The 16,755-nt window shown below is 52.4% G+C and overlaps 1 protein-coding gene across 1 annotated transcript; it reads right to left on the reverse strand.

Annotated features, from left to right (window-relative positions):
* Positions 1–596: 596 nt before the first annotated feature.
* Positions 597–13,957, reverse strand: CAV3 (caveolin 3). The gene is made up of 2 exons (XM_007121775.4): positions 13,729–13,957; positions 597–1,346 (listed from the first exon to the last, which is right to left on the reverse strand). Exons 1-2 carry the CDS (start codon positions 13,840–13,842, stop codon positions 1,005–1,007), a joined length of 456 nt encoding a protein of 151 aa, XP_007121837.1. The 5' UTR covers positions 13,843–13,957; the 3' UTR covers positions 597–1,004.
* Between the last annotated feature and the right edge of the window lie 2,798 nt (positions 13,958–16,755).

Below are 16,755 nucleotides of genomic sequence, written 5' to 3' on the forward strand. Positions count from 1 at the left end.
CCCCCCTCCTTTTTCTGAGGACTTAGTTCTGGATAACACCCTTGGGAAAAGCATCCCTAAAGAATGTAAGATTTCTGGGGGTTTTGTTGTTGTTTTGCTGCTGAGTGTAGGTGGACAGGAGGTGGGACATATCCTTTCCATTGCCGTTTATTTCCTTTTTATTTCCATGGTGAGTCCACATATGCTCGAATGGGGCCTTATGCCATCATCACATCTGCGGGGCTGAGGGTGTACACGCCGAGAGGCAGTGCCAGGGGCTCCGTGTCTGAGCCAAAGGGGAGCTTTGAACCCAGGCCCTGCCCTCGGTGGTGCCCAGGGAGTATATCACCTTCCCCTTCTAACCCAGCGGCCATTTTCTTCTGTGGGTGACCACTGGCTGGCCCAGGGTCAACAGAAATCAACGGGAAATAATCTCCCAAGGAACAGATACCCGGCAAACAAGAATTCCCAGAGAAACCAAAATCTGGTTCTTGCATCTGGCCGAGAGAAGGGCCAACCAGCTTGCCCCTCCTTCTTCTCAGGGCAGCGAAATATATTTTTGGAGCTGGTCAGGACGCGCACCCACCTTACGGACACATGGAAAACACAGCATTTCCCACATGCAGCCGGAAACCCTTTATTGGAGCCACCCTGCTAATGCCAGCAGTCACTGGTGGTTTCCTGGGCGGGGGGGAGGGGGTGCGTCCAGGTGGGAGCTGAGGGCTGGGTTATGCCGTTACAGTACAAGTGAATGCAAAGATTTGCGGTAGCTGCCTCTTAGCCAATGATCTTCCTGGCACCCGGTCATGGGGGCATTGTGGTGGGGCAGGGGGCGGAGGGGAGGCCACCGCGCTTCCATGGCGGGCTGTCTTTTCTCTCCGGCTTCCCTACTCTGTGTGCTCCCGTCTCGGGGGGAAGCGGCGCTCCCCAAGGAGAAAGAGCTTGCCGGCAGCCCCGCAGAGCCCGATGGTGGGGCCAGCCCGGCCGGGCTCCCCTGTCCCGCCACCCCTCCTGCCCGCCCGGCCTCACACTTCTTTCCGCAGCATCACCTTGATGTTGCCGCAGACCTGGCCCAGGGCAGCGAAGAGCGGGTTGCAGAAGGTGCGGATGCACAGCGAGTAGATGTGGCTGATGCACTGGATCTCGATCAGGTAGCTCTTGATGCAGGGCACCACCGCCCAGATGTGGCAGAAGGAGATGCAGGCGAACAGGAAGCCCCAGAGCAGGGCCAGCGGGACCCCCAGCAGCGTGGATAGCAGGCGGTAGCACCAGTACTTGGAGACGGTGAAGGTGGTGTAGCTCACCTTCCACACGCCATCAAAGCTGTACGTGCCCACGGGCTCCGCGATCACGTCTTCGAAATCCACCTGCAGGGGTGGGAGGGAGAACCCTCAAGTCACAGCAGCCACCCGCTTCTCAAGCGTCAGAACCCCCTGGGGGGCTCGTTAAACCAGGTGGCCGGGCCCCCCACCCTGGGATTCGGACCCCGGTGAGTCCAGGGTGGGGCCTGAGATCCTGCATTTCTGACAAGTCCCAGGTGATGCTGGAGCTGTCCCAGAGCAGTGAGGCACAAGAGCCGGTCCACTTCTCTCTCATGGGTGGATCAGAGGCCCCCAGGAGTTGAGTAACTTACTAAAAGAAACTAAGAGGCAGGCCGCGAGCCGTGGCTCTGAAATTCTATTATTTTGTGATCCTAGGGAATTGGACAGTCAGTCGTCCTGAAAAAATGTGCCGGGTGCCTGCCAATAGGATGATGAACAGGCAAAGGTTCCTGCCGTCCTGGAGCTTACGGCAGGCAGTTACACCACAGTGACCAGTGCTCCGGTAAGGGAAGGACAGGCCGTGTGCACCCACAGGGTGACATTTAACTTAGCCTGGGTGTAAGGCTTCCTGGAGGAGGAAGCTGATCTAGCTAAGCTGATACCTAGAGGTAGCCAGGGGGAGGGAGGAGTTGTGGGCTGGAAAAGAGCGTTTGGGGCACCAGCTGCTGCGACCCAGTGGGATAGACAGTGTGTGCTCTTGGGGAGATGTAGGTGCTTCTGGAAGGCCAAGCGCAGGCCCGGGCCGGAGGGAGGCTGGAGAGGCCAGGCGGGGCAGGCATGGGGGCTCGAGTGCAATGAGAGCCACTGAGGGCTTTTGTACAGGGTGTGGCTCGGCTGCATCTGAGCTTTTTTTCAGTTGAGGTATAATTGACATCTAACATTATATTCGTTTCAGGTGTTCAACATAATGATTTGATTTTGTATATGTTGGGAAATGATCACCGCACTGAGTGTAGTTAACGTGTGTGTGTGTGATGAGACCTTTTATGACTACTCTCTTAGCACCTTTTAAATAGACGCTACATACAGTATTGTTAACTGTAGTCACCGTGCTCTACTTTACATCCCCAGGACTTACTTATCTTATAACTGGAAGTTTGCACCAGTTGAGCCCCTTCACCCATTTCACCAGCCCTCTCCCCACCTCTGGAAACCAGCAGCCTGTCCTCTGCATCTCTGATCTGAGTTTTGAGTGGCTCCTTCTGGCTGCCGCAGCTGTGAGGATGCACTTGGGGGGCGAGTTGGGAGCCGTCGCTGAATCCCGCCCGGTTTGGGGTCCTGGAGGTGTTTAGAGGGAGGTGCAGCGGCCTGAGAGCTGTGTTAGGATCCGGCACGCGGTGAGGTGAGGGCCGCGTCATCCTGGCTGGTGGAGGCATCTGGTATCTGAGCGCAGCACCCGTGGAGGACACAGGCTTTGCTCTCCCCACGCTGGTCCTGCAGCGACCTCAGACTTTCCTCTGCTGCTGCCACCCCATCCCTCCTTTGCAGCTGCGAGGAACGTGGGCATTCAGAGAATCCTGCTCTCGCATCCCACTGAAATGGTGACCGAGGCCCCATTTGGGAAAACGGAAAAAAAAAAAAAAGATTGCTTTCAGCCAAGTCACTTAACTTTTCGTTAATCCCTGCTGTGCATTAAGCACTGGCATAGCTACTTTCTCTTTGTGATTTCATTTAGTGGCACTGAGCCTTAGCCGTCTTGTCTGTAACATGGGGGCCGTGTGTTCCTGGGCTGTTTCCATAGTAGTTGGTTGAATGAGTACATGAATGGATGAGACTAATTGGCAGGGCGAGTGGGCACCAGTGACGCCAGAGCTCAAACTTCGACTCCCAAGTGAATCGTTTTCCCACTTTTGGGGGGGAAGGGGATCCTCTCTATGCATCAAGTTATTATTAAAATTACTTTTTCTTATAACCTAGCCACATGGCAGAAAATTAAGGGAATAGCAAAAACAAAACACAAGCATCTCCCATTTGTATTTCTCTAGTACTAAAATTATTATTGCTTTGGTGTTTTTCTTTCCAGTGTAACTCTTTTGGTCGGGGGGAGTGGACATGACCGTGTTGTAGGTCCAGTGTTGAGCCCTGTTTTTCTCGTGTGGCTGGATTCTGAGCTCCCGTGCCAGGCCTCAGATCCCTGGGTCCCCCCGGAGACAGCTGAGGATGCAGCCCCACCCTGGGGGTGGTATGTTGGTGGGGAGCAAAGTTCACGGGGTGAGATTTCAGGCTGCAGGCGATGTTCAAAAGCTGACTTGGGTGGGCAGAGGTCCTTCCAGGACCCGCTCGTAAATCTCAACCTCCAGCTTTCTCTCTGCAGGGGTTTAGCGGAGGTCACATAACCTCTCATATGGCCCCCTGGATGCAAGGGAAGGGCTGGAAGGAAGAATATGAATATGGTCCTCATCTCCTTGGAAAGGATGGCACTTCTTCCCGGAGGGCTTCTTGGAGGTGGAGGTGGTGGCTGGCTGGGAATTTGGGGGGCTGGGGGTTTGGAGGCAGAGATGCAGGAGTAGTGTGCTGGATGTTTGGAAAAGAAGGCCCAAGTTGCTTGGGGAACGCCCCATGGCTTTGGAGAGTGGATGGAAAGGGCTGGCATCTTTCTACATCTGGTCTATATGGGCAGAGGTCCAGAGTTGCTGTTGCTTGCAGATCCGAGAAGCTGGGGACTATAGGCCCTGGGGGACCGTTCCAACGCTGACCTGGTACATGCACCATGACTGTGGAGATTCAGTCAAACCCCCAGGGCCTGGATCCTGCCGGCTGAGGTGTTCTGACCTCTGAAGCCCACCCCTCCCCTGTCATGGCCATGCCCGGCCGGTGTTGATGCCTGCTAGCACCCGGCCTGGGCTCTGGATCCTGGTGTGGCCCCAGGACCTTGGGCAGCTGAGGGAGGCCTTTGGGCGGAGACGTGCTCCCTGCCTTTATCCAGCAGGCTCTCCCTCCTTCCTCCTCTCTCCCATTCAGCGCCTGGGGCCTCTACTGCGCCTCCTGTGACCGTTCCTTAGGACCGTGTCTCCCCATTCACAGATGACCCAGCCCTGCCTCCTCACGTCCAGCTGGGCAGACGGGTGCATCTGTGCGTTCTGATTCTAATCTAAGCTCTTCACGTGGCCCCAGCCAGGGTCAGACCCCGAGGCAGATGCTGGCTCTCGGGGAGGGTGACTGTCCCCTCTGAGGTCTGGTCCTTGTTGGCCAGAGAGACCGGCCCCAGGGCAGGGCCCCCAGCCCCTTCTTCGCGGCCACCCACTCTGCTCCAAGGAGTCAGCAATTCCCCTGCCCCTCGGCAGCCCAGCCTGCTTTGTTCACTTATTTCAGCATATTCCTCCATTCAACACATTTGATGATTTGTGTCTGGCCTCTAAGAGGCGGCAAAGTGGAAAAGAGCCCTTGACTGAAGTCACACTGCTGAGGTTTGAGTCCAGCTCTGCCTCTTATTGGCTCTGTGACCTTCAGCAAGTGTCTTAGCTTTCCTATGCCTCGTTTTCCTAGATCGATTTCATTAGGTTTATCGGAGGATTGAATAAGATACGACATGTAAATACTCAGAACATTGCCTGGCACAGAATCCCTGATCACTAATTGTTAGCTGCTGGTGGCTGTTACAGAGCGCTTTCTTCAACCGGAAGCTAGGGTCCCAAAGGTGGGTTTGCACGCCAGTGCAGTTGCTGATCTGATGAGTGACTTTGGCAGATAACCTCTTTGAGCTTCATTTCCTCAACTGTAAAATGTGTTTGCCACTTCTTACAACCTTGTTATGAAGAACAGAAGTAATTTCTTCTCCATCCATCCATTTCCCACCATCTGTTCATTTACCCATCCATCTATCTATCCATTCTCCCATCCATCCACCCACCTATCCATCCATCCGTGGATCCATCAATCTATCCATATGCCTCCATCCATTCATATCCATCTACCCATTTATCGGCCTATCTATCCATCCATCCATCCATCCTCTTATCCATCCATGCATATCCATCCCACCAATTCATATCCATCCATCCATTCATCCGAACAAATATTTATTAAGTACCCACTTTGTGCTAGGCACACCTCCTCTTGGGCAATGCTTAGTACAATACATGGTAGCTGCCCACTGACAGTAATCGTTTGTTCATTGCTCTGAAGTTCCTATGAAAATATATCTCAGAAAAGCTGTTGACACCCAGATCGTAAGTACGACAGTTCTCCAGCCTACCTGGTCATAAATGTGTGTGTGCATGCGTACTCAGCCTGTGCCAGTAAGATGGATGGGGTCCTCTTTTCCCTCTTTTTCTGCTTATGGTAATAATCCTGCCCCCAAGGATCTCTCTGTTATGTCTTTTAATGATCTTTTTTTTTTTTTTTTTTTTTGCAGAAGGCAGAAGCTGTTGTTGCTGGCGTTTGAATTATTTCCAGTAATTGCCTTAGGCACTGTGCAAAGGGCAACTGCTCCGTTGTCTGTGAATGCGAAAGTGTGCTCTCAGAGGGACGGGTAGTCCTGGGAGGAGGAGGCTGTTCCTAATCAGGACTGAGCATTGAGACCGCTCTCCGGTCACCGCACTAGTTTGGGGAGATATTTATAAGGCCCGGCTCAGGCAGCCCTAGGCAGACGCGCCAGTGTATCAGAGGCGCACGGTGACTTCACTTCTTAATTCGTTTCCGGAAGTGGAGGGGAGATGGCTGCTTCTGCGAGTGTACGGCAGGGGGCTCGGGCCGTGGGCGGAGCCGCAGGGCTCAGTGTGCAGCTGGAGGCGGGGCTGGCGGTGGGAGGGGGAGAAAGGGGCTGCTCGTAAGGTTGGTGTCCCCTTCTCTGGCATATTTATTTTTGGAACAGCAAGAGAGCCAGTTGATTCATCGGAACCGGCCAGCGCCGCTCCCGCCGTCCCCAAGAGGGCGGGGAAGGTGCAGGACAGCGGGGCCGGGCGCTGCGGGCGGTTGAGGGGGAGGCCAGACGCCACACCCCCTTCAAAAATGCCTCCCCCGCATTCCTGCGTGACTCAGGCCTTGGGCGGCGTCCAGGGCCCTGCGCAGTTCAGACAGGCGCTCTGTGGGTGGGGGGAACGGCTCTAGGCCGGGGGACAGATATCTGGGTCCAGTTTCCACGTGTCCAGCGAGTCACTGTGTGATTGGGGGCCTGGTGCTTGCCCTCTCTGGGCCTCTGTTTTTTGTTTTCAGTTTTTTGTTTGTTTGTTTTAACTCTACCGAGAGGATTGGACCAACATCCCTAGTGACACGGAGTTAGTTTCGGAGTCAGGACCCAAAGGAGTGGCTTAGCTTTGTTGGGTCTTGGTTTTCTCACCTATTACCTTGCTATTTAAAGAGTGGTCCACAGTCACTGCCCCCTTCCCAACAAGGCAAGTACAGAAGTTGAGAGTAGGCATTTGGAAATAGTCACAGTGATTTGAGCCAATAATTTTATGTCTGTTGATTCTAATAATAATAAAAATTGGAGCTTACATTGTCAATGCCTATTTTTCACTTCATCTCTCTAGTAGTTAATTTTTGTTGACTTTTGCAAACTATTGGTGTACAACAGATTGGGATAATAATAATAAAACTGGCCTTTCACCCAGATAGCCCGAGAAGCACTGGCCTGTAAAGTTAAAGCTAAAATGAGGTGATAGCTGCAGAATAGCTGAGAAATGGCAAAGCTCTGCTTCATGTGTTATAATTGGTCATAACGTGAAAAGATGCTCAACATCACTAATTATCAGAGAAATGCAAATCAAAAGTACAATGAAGTATCACCTCACACCAGTCAAAATGGCCATCATCAAAAAGTCTACAAACAATAAATGCTGGAGACGGTATGGAGAAAAAAATCAAAAGTACAATGAAGTATCACCTCACACCAGTCAAAATGGCCATCATCAAAAAGTCTACAAATAATAAATGCTGGAGACGGTATGGAGAAAAGGGAACCCTCCTACCATGCTGGTGAGAATGTGAATTGGTAAGAGCCACTATGGAGAACAGTATGGTAATCCCTTAAAAACTAAAAATAGTGCTACCATATGATCCAGCAATCCCACTCCTGGGCATATATCTGGAGAAAACCATGATTTGAAAAGATACATGCACCCCAGTGTTCACCGAAGCACTGTTTACAATAGCCAGGACATGGAAGCAACATAAATGCCCATCAACAGAGGAAGGGATAAAGAAGATATGCTACCTATATATTGATACAATGGTATATTACTCAGCCATAGAAAAGAACAAAACTATGCCATCTGCAGCAACATGGATGGACCTAGAGATTGTCGTACTGAGGGAAGTAAGTCAGACCCAGAAAGACGAATACCATATGATATCGCTTAAATGTGGAATGTAAAAAAATGGCACAAATGAACCTATTTACAAAACAGAACTAGAGTCACAGATGTAGAAAACAGTCTTATGGTTACCAAGGGGGAAAGGGGGCAAGGGATAAATTGGGAGGTTGGGATGGACATATACATACTGCTATATATAAAATAGATAACTAATAAGAACCTACTCTATAGCACAGGGAACTCTATTCAATACTCTGTAATGACGTATATGGGAAAAGAACCTAAAAAAGAGTGGATGTGTGTATATGTATAACTGATTCACTTTGCTGTACACCTGAAATGAACACAACATTGTAAATCAACTGTACTCCAAAAATATTAATTAAAAAAAATAGAATTCTATACAATCTGGGATAACCATAGTAACGCCCACAATTTGGCCCTTGTAGGTGTCGGTTTCTGGCCATGTGTCTTGTATCCAGCATTTCGCCCAGCCTGTAAGGGACAAGCAGGGGTGGAGCCCACGCTGGCCTGACATCAAAGCCTGAGCCTGAATTTCCCCTGCTGTCTCCCTGATCAGGGTCATTGCAGGACCGGGGACCTCAGCAGGAGGTGAGGCAAGAACGCAACACAGGCTGGTTCTGAGGGCAGGAAGAGGGGGGCCAGGGGTTAGTGGGGTCTTGGGGTCCAGGGCATCCTACAGGGGGTGCCTGGGGCACCTGGCCTGGAGGTAAGGACCCTTGGGTTCATATAAAGGAACTGTGAAGAGACCAAGATAACAGAGAGTGACCAGGGTGGGGGTGTGTGAAGAGAAGGCTCCTCCACCAGAGGAGCCCCCATCAGATCTCAGTGAGCCCTGTCCTTGCCTGTCTCTTCCCTTCCCTCCCTGCCCCCTTAGTCTCTGCCTTCGGGAAGGCTGGTGTGGTGGCCTGGAGAGCAGTAGGAACGGCCCTGGGTTGAGTCGTAGGCTTGGCTGTGCACCAGCTTCTGGGCGGAGTTAGCTAGTCTCCAAAGATGACCCCAGATTGGTCATGCCTCTCAGCACACAGTCTCAGCCCATAGCGAGTCTGGGCTTGCCCTGTGACTCGCTTTAACCACCAGAATGCTGTAGAGGAGATGCTGCTGCAGCTGCATGAGAGGCCACCGGTGAGACCGGCAGAGCTGCCCAGCTGAGGCTGCTCAGCCCACAGGACTGAGAGAGCCTCAAAGGCTTGTTGCTTTAAGCATTGAGTTTTAGGGTGATTTGTCACACAGCAGTGGATAACTGATACACTGTGTCTTTAGGGGAAACTGGTGACAACTCTGGACTACAGGTTTATCTTCTATAGGACAAGGGGGACTTGATTGTACTTTAAAGTACAAAACATTCACTGGCCCTGCCTCATAAAATTTCTGGTGGCAGGGCCCAGAAATCTGCAGTTTCACAAGCTCCCCAAGGAAGTGGACGTTTTTAAAAACTCTAGTTGATACACAGGAGTCCCTGTAACACTGTGTTGTAAATACCTCAGTGTGAGTTAATCCAGCGTATAGCCCTTCTTAGAGGTACTTGCCAGGGGTACTTTCCAAAATGAAGGAATTGCCAATGGGGAATGCCTGGCAGGTCATGACCTTTCCTAATTCAGCCTCAACCTGTGCCTTCTGCCTCCTCTCCCCAAAATTCCCTTTCAGATGCTCCTAGTCCCATTGTTCGCCCTCAGACAGCATAGCAAAGAAGTTTCACCTGTGGGCCAACTCGGCCTAGCTGATGGTCCATGGTTTCCTGGAAACGTGCTGTGATCCATTAGTAACGTCTGCCACGGACATAGGCAGGGGAGTGGCGGTACCCGTTCCTCACATTTTCTGACTCTGCCCATCATTCTTCTCTACCTTGTGGCCTTTGCTTATTTTGTTCCCTCTTCTTGGAAAGCCTGATGCCCCCTTTCCACATTTTACATTTTTCTTATTATTTATGCACCTTGGATACCACCTCTCCATGAAGCTGGTGCCTGATTTTCCCAGATGAAAGTAATGTCTTCCTCCTTCCCGTGACCCTTCATCTGGCACTGATTTAAGGCATTTAGCACCTCCTCCTGTGCATTCTCATTTTTTGTAGTCTCATCTTCTCTGTCTGTTGGGATTCTTGGAATCTGTTCGATTCTTCTCAAGAGGAAGCACCAGGTCAGTTTCATCTTTGTGAAACAGGGTGTCCAGATGGGCCCACACTGGGAGCAGAGTTTGGAGACCTTGGGGTAAGGAGGGTTACTGGGTCCTCTGGGTGTTTGTTAGCCTCAGCTGAGAGGCAGAAGGTGCTGTCTGTGTGCTTTTCTGAAGGGGGAGGGTCTTGTGGCAGATGTGGGTTGGAGGTAGGTGGGAACTAGTGTGATGGGCTGGGGTCAGGTCTCTCCCTGGGCCCTGGTTGAAGGGCCGGCTCTGAGTGCTTCAGGGGAGAGTAGTTGAAACCAGAAGCTGAAGGACCTGCCTGACGCTGGGTTCAGGTGTCCCTGCTCTAGGGCCCGGCTGCCTAAGTGTGAGTTTTGGAGGTGGTTGGTGTCGATGAGAAAGCCCTGAGACCTCTCACAAATAACTGGTGGACTTTGGGTGGGGACTGGGGGCCTGCAGGAATGCACGAGGAAGGGGCCGGAGGCTTTGCAATCTGGGTCTGAAGGGAATGGTGTCCTCACTGACCAGCTGGAGTGCCAGGGACCGCTGGCCTCCTTTCCCGCCCCCCGAGAGCCTAGCATGGGCACTACACGCAGTGGGTCTCACTTGCTCATTGCCACGTCCTCTGCGGAGCAGGTGCTCAGGAATGACTCGTGGAATCGATGTTCCATGCATGGTGGTGATGGTGGGGGTGAAGAGAATGAGGCGAGCCTCCCGTCTGCCCAGGCCCAGCCTGGAGCTTGGAGACTACAGTCAAGACTGCTGGGCTGTGCGGGGCTCTCCCTCTGCTGTTGGCACTCGCTTTCCAGCCTGGGTTCAAGGGTAGCACCAGGCCTTGCTCAGGGAAGTTTGGGAAAGTTTTGACTCTAGAAATCCAGAGGGAGCACCTCCTTGTGCTGAGGGTCAAATCCAAGGGCCCGGTGGGTGCGTCTCCTGCTCTTCACCCTTGTCTTTTCTGTGTGAAACCTCAGCAGCTGGCGGTGGAGGGAACGGGTCTCCCTTTTCTCCACCCGGCCTCTGTCTACACTAGGCCTCAGGCCCAGAGAGGGAAAGGGATTTGCCCAGGGTCACACAGCAAGCTAGAGTCAGGGCTGGGACTAGACTTGGGTCTCTGTAGCCTGTCTTATTCTACCGTCTTACGGCGTCATCCTCACACACGTGGAGCCTGTTACCACATGTGACACCACCCCGACGGGAGCCTTTCCAGCCTTCATCTTGGCCTGACCTTGTTTCTCTTTCTCTCCATCTCTGTCCCCCTCACCCCCTCGGTCCCTTGTCCTCCGCCCGGCCCCCCGGTCCTTTCCCTGGTCGATGAAAGACATCCAGGTGACCCGAAGGCCAGCCCGTTCAGATGGGCCTCTCTCTTTCAGCCACGCTCTGTCCCATTTCTTCCTTTTCTTCGTTCTTTCACATCCCATTACACCAACCTGAAGTCTTCTTGAACCTGTCTGTGGTATTTATCTGGTTCTGTTTTAGAATCCCTGTTCTAAATTTCAAAACGTTTTCATCTCTCACTCGTTAAAAATGAAAGAAAAAGTCAAATAAGTTCCCAAACTAGGGAATGTCCAGTAAATATACCAAATAATCATCCCCTCTCGACAAGAACATTTGTGGGCCTTTTGCTTCACCTTTGAGGCACGGTTTTCTGGGGCTCAGGGCCTCCGGGCCTCCGGGAGAGGGTAGCTCCCAGGCCCCTGGGAGGCTGCATAAGCAGCTGCATCTGGGTGGCCGCCCCCATCCCTCCCTTGGATTATAATCTGGGCCTCGAGCCTGGAGCCAGCTCTCTCCTGGCTCACTGGGACCCGAGAGCCTCTCTCCACTTGTCACCTGCTGCGGGATCCTTCAGAAAACACATTCTCCCTTAGGGTCCTCTTTTGCATTCCCGCAGCCGGCTAGGGCCCACCAGAGGGGAACCTGAGTGTCAACGCCGGCCCTGGCTTAGCTCTCTTGTCCTGCAAGCTCCTCCAGGCTCCTAATCAGCTCACATTTGCACACCCTTGCTGTGTGCCAGGGACTCTGTTAGGCACTTTCAAACCTCTTATCTCATGCAATCCTCTCGTTCTATTTCTGTTGCACAGCGCTGCTCTGAGACCCATTTACCCTGGGGGAGTAAATTATGCTCATTTTACAGGGGGTCCAGTGTCATTGTTTTTAAGTAGAGGGAGTCTGGATTTGAAACCACATCTGTTAGTGTCAAGTCTGGGACCATTCCGTCTAGATCACGCTGCACAAACCACAGCAAATACTGTTTGACGTTTGTGTGGTGCTTTTCAGTTTGGAAAGTTCATTCCCTAATTTTGCTGCGCTTCCCAAACTGTGCTGTGATGACCCTCTCTCTGCACCACAAATGATATTTGTAAACACAATAATAGCATGATATGAGCTGTTACAGGGAAATGCCCTGAGTGAAGTGAGGGCACAGAGGAAGGAGCTCCTGATTGCTTGGAGGAGTTGGGAAAGGCTTCCTGAGCAAGTGACGTTTGAATCAGGTCTCGAAGGCTGAGTGGGCCTCCGCCGCGTGGAGGAGAGGAGGCTGGCTGCTGGCAAAGACGCAGGAGTGTGTTCTGCTTGGTGTGGCCACCTCCTGGCGTGGGAGCTGGAGGTGGAAGAGGAAGGTAGGGGCCAGATGTGCTGGGGTTCGAATGCCATGGGGGGAAGTTAGACTCACGCAGCATGGGAGGTGTCCCACTGAAGGTGACCACGCAGGGCTGTCCTTTAGAACAAGCCCTTAACCCCGCTGTCTAATCCAGTGGCCTTGAGCTATGTACGAGCACCTGACCTGTGGCTAGTGCAACTGAAGGATTCTAAATCATGTTTAATTTTAATTAAAATGTAAAAACTGATAGTTAATTCTGTGATTGGGAAACTTGTAAGAATGTTTGGCACAGTTTGGGTTTGTGAATCAGTTTTCAACCGTTCATTATATGAAATCCAAAGACAGAAGCGTTTCTCATAAAAATTTTGGGGTCTGAACTGAGATGCATCCCACGTCTCAGATACACACTAGATTTTGAAGATGAAGAAAGATTATACAATTGTTGACCAATAATTGTTTTGCAGTGATTACATGTGGAAATGATACTATTTTGGACATATTGGCTGAAATGAGAAATATCTTGAAAATTGATTTTACCTGTTGGTTTTTCCTTTTTAAAGTCATGGCTGCTAGAAAACTTAAAATGACATAGGGTGATTGTATAATGGGTCGCATTATATTTCTACTGGACACCGCTGGTCTGTGATTCTGATGTATTCAGAGCACCCGGGAGGCCCCCGCACCTGCCCTTTTAAAGGCCCTTCCAGTGACTTTGATGCTGGTTGGTGGGTACCCTGCTCCCAGGAATTCTGCTGTAGTAAGACCCCTGTGGCTACCGGGTGGAGGCTGGACTGAGGGGTGGCCCTGGAGGCAGCCAGGCTGCTGATGGCATCGGGTGAGGAAAGAGGCCTGACTCAGGCATGGCCGTGGGGGAGACTCCCTGAAGGCAGGGTAACCCTCATACAAGATTCCCTTTCAGGGGTCCCGGTGGCCTCTGAGAGGCCTCTGGCCTGGCCTGGCTGCTGGACATGCGTCAGGCCAGGAGCAGGCGTGAGTGCTGGGTACAGCCCCTCAGCCTGGGGCAGCGGGGGCCCCTGCAAGGGGAAACCGCCCTCTGGGGATTAACCCCGCGCCCACTGTGGAGACCGCAAAATGCCCCTGGCATGGGAAGGGCCCAACTTGGTCACCTCGCCTGTCCCCAGCCGGGGGCCAAGAGCACATTGGGAAGAGCTACAGAGTTGTAAAGAGTTTCCTTTGCGACTCGCCTGCCCCGCCCCGGTCGATGGTCCTGTATGTGCAGCTGATTCTTTGCTCTTGTTGACACTAAAAGGCTCTTTGGGGGTACAAGCTGGTTTGCGGGGCGGGTGGGATTTGGAGAAGACAGAGGAACAGGTCTCTTTTCAGGGAAGCCGATTGCGCGGGAGCAGAGGCTGCCCCTTCCAGCACCCAACCTGACACCCTCCAGGCAGGGGGCGCCGGGACAGGCCCTCAAGCCTACCTTCACTATGTCCTCGTTAATGTTCTTGGGGTCCCGGTTCACCAGGTCGATCTCCTTGAAGTGAATGTCCTTGACGATCTGGGCCTCCAGGTCTGTGTGCTCCTCGGCCATCATCGTGGAGCTGGGTGACCTGCGGGAGGAGATTGGAGCCGTGTGGCCAGCGGGGCTGAAAAGACCTGGGGCAGGGACACCAGTGTCCCCGGACTCGTGCCCCTGGTGGCTAAATAGGCCCCACCCAGCGTGCCGGCTGACAGCTGTCCCGCATAACTTCAGCCTGCCGCTGGCTGAAGGCTCCGGTGGCAGGCCTCCAAGCTAAAATTAAGACTGGAGCCCTGCAGGAAGGCCCAGCGCTCCTTAAAGGGGGCTGCACGGGCGCTGGGCCTCATGCACGAGCCAAGGGCCTGGTGTCTCCTGGTGCCCCCGTGGTTGGCTGCTGCTGTGGGACCCTGGTCTTTGCGTGTGGGCCCAGCCCCCAGCTCAACCTCTTGCTGGGTGTGTGAGCTTGGGCACACCTCGCCCCTCCGGGCCACCATGTCCCCACCTGTAAAATGGGGCCATAATAATAACGATCGGGGCTCTGCCTACCCTCGTGGAAAGAAGGAGATGAGCTCGTGGGAGAAAAGGCTTCAGAACAGAGATGCTCTCTGGTGGGGATTCTCGTTGGAGCAGTTGGTACCTGCCCTGCTGTTTGGTGGCCTGAAGCAGGGCTGAGGTTTTCCCACTTCTAGGGTTTCCCCCGGAGGGGTTAATGGACTGTGGTGTGGGGTAGGTCTGGGGCTGAGACTGGACGGAGACCACCCTCCTCTGCCTTTTGATACCACGTGGAGGGGACCTGGAGTCCACGTTTCTGCCACCCTTGACCCTGTCCGCAGGACAGCTTAGTGACAGCTTCCCGGATATCCATGGGCCCCAGACACAGCACGGGCATCGGTGGGCTTGCCGTCTCTTAGGTATCTGCTTAGTTTCCCTGCGTCCTCTCCCAGGTCAGCCATCACCTGAGGCCCCCGCCCCATGAAGGGTGACAACTCTGAGCCTCTAGGGTCTGTGCATCCATGCATCACTGACAGACTCATCTCTTTAGGGTTTGCTGACAGCTAGGGATAAACAGACCCATCAGGTTAGGTCCCTCCCTGCCTTGGGGAGCCCACAGCCTAGGGGGACAGAATGATCAGAAAATAAGTAATTGTAATACTGTGTGGCAAGTGCTGCATCAGAGTTATGTTACAAAGAACTTGCCTGAGAAGTCCGTAGCAGGCAATGACTTACTCTGAGGACATCAGGGAAGGCTTCCTGGAGGAGGTAGCTTTAGAGTAAGGTGTTGAAAGACAAGCAGGAGTTCACCACATGGAACATTTCAGGTAGAAAGGCTGTAGGTGTCAGAGGACTGGCAGGAGCCGGAATGCTAAGATTTGTGTAGTGGCTCAAGCACATGGTGTCTGGGGGGTGAGGCAGGGGATAAGTCTTGGCTCTGGCCTGGGTGTGGTGGATCTCAAATGTCATACTGAAGAGTACAGATTTTATCTAGAAGTGCTGGGAAGCCACTGAAGACTTCAAAACAGCAGAGGGTCTTTAGTAGATTTGCATGTGAGGAGGCTGATTGGAGCTGATTTGATTGGGGCTGTGTGAAGTTTGAGGCAGGAACGCTAATCAGAAAGCTGGAGGTGATAAAGGCTCTATCAGTAACTGCACTTGGCTACTCATAATAAAGATGCAAAATAATAGGGGCTTGTCCAAGGTAGGCTTTTTTTTTCTCTCTCTCACATAACACAAATAGGTAGTTCAGAACTACTGTGGTGGCTCCATGATGTCATCAGGTACCAGCCCTCCATCTTTCTATTCTGCTATTCTCAAAGCTACCTCAGAGGCACAAGATGGTTGCTGCTCTTCCAGCCATCATATCTGAGTCTGAACAAGTAGGAAGAGAAAAGGGCAGGGCAGGAAAAGGCATCTGCCACCGGAGTCAGCTCCATTTGAAAGCTTTCCCAGAAGTCGCACTGGACAACTTCTGTTTGTTTCTCATTTGCCACCCCTGTTGGCAAAGGAGGCTAGGAAGTGTAGATATTCAGCTGAGCACAGTATCACTAAGGAAAACCATTGGCAACTAGATGCCACTGAATCTCTTAGGAATTGCCTTTTTTTTTTCATTCCTCTGCCTGGGACCCCAGGTGTTAGGGATAAGTACCTCCTCTTGCAAAGAGACTGGAACAAAGAATGTTGCTGCTTGTGTTCATGTGGGGATATGGCAGGAATCTGAGCCTGAGCTTGAGGTTTGTCCACTGCGAGACCAGATATATCTGGGGAAAAGCCGGGGCAGCTGGGGTAGCAGTATTTTCCGAAGAGATAAAGGAGCCACCTGGAAGAGACCCATCCTAAAGGAGAAGTGATGGTAATAGAGAATAATAAGGATTATGGAAGACTGCATTTTTCAAAGGTGGCCGCATCTGTGCTCTTACAATGGTACTGACACTCCTTCCACCAAGAGATGGGTCTGTGTACCTCTCCTTTAATCTGGGCAAGGTTCAGCTTACTCTGACTCACAGAATACAGCAGCACTGATGCCCTGTGACTTTGGGACCAGGCTGTAAGAAGGATACAGCTTCCTGGCTCTGTCCTCCAGGATTCTTGCCCTTGGAACTCGGTTGCCATTCTGTGAGGAAAGCCACACTAGCTCATGGGGAGGGACCACATGCAAAGAACTGAGGCCCCCAGCTGTTAGCCAGCATCTACTGTCAGATGTGTGAGTGAATGAGGCTTTGGATGACTCCGGCCCCAGTCTTCAAGTCACCCCTAAACCTTCATGCCTTCCAGGCGAAGCCCAGACATCATGGGCCCAGACAACAGACACGAGCTCTTCTCTCAGTGCCCTGAATATCCAAACCACAGAGTCCATGAACAGAAGACATTTTTTTTTTTTTTTTTTTTTTTTGGTGGTATGCGGGCCTCCCTCTGCTGCGGCCTCTCCCGTTGCGGAGCACAGGCTCCGGACGCGCAGGCTCAGCGGCCATGGCTCACGGGCCCAGCCGCTCC

The sequence above is a fragment of the Physeter macrocephalus genome, chromosome 18 (genome assembly GCF_002837175.3).
Source record: "Physeter macrocephalus isolate SW-GA chromosome 18, ASM283717v5, whole genome shotgun sequence".
NCBI classification, from domain to species: Eukaryota; Metazoa; Chordata; class Mammalia; order Artiodactyla; family Physeteridae; genus Physeter; species Physeter macrocephalus.

Coding starts and splice junctions, on each gene's coding strand:
- CAV3 (XM_007121775.4), bottom strand. CDS start 13,842: ATGATGGCCGAGGAGCACACAGACCTGGAGGCCCAGATCGTCAAGGAC. Junction 1,347..13,728: donor TTAACGAGGACATAGTGAAG/GTAGGCTTGAGG, acceptor CCACCCCTGCAG/GTGGATTTCGAAGACGTGAT.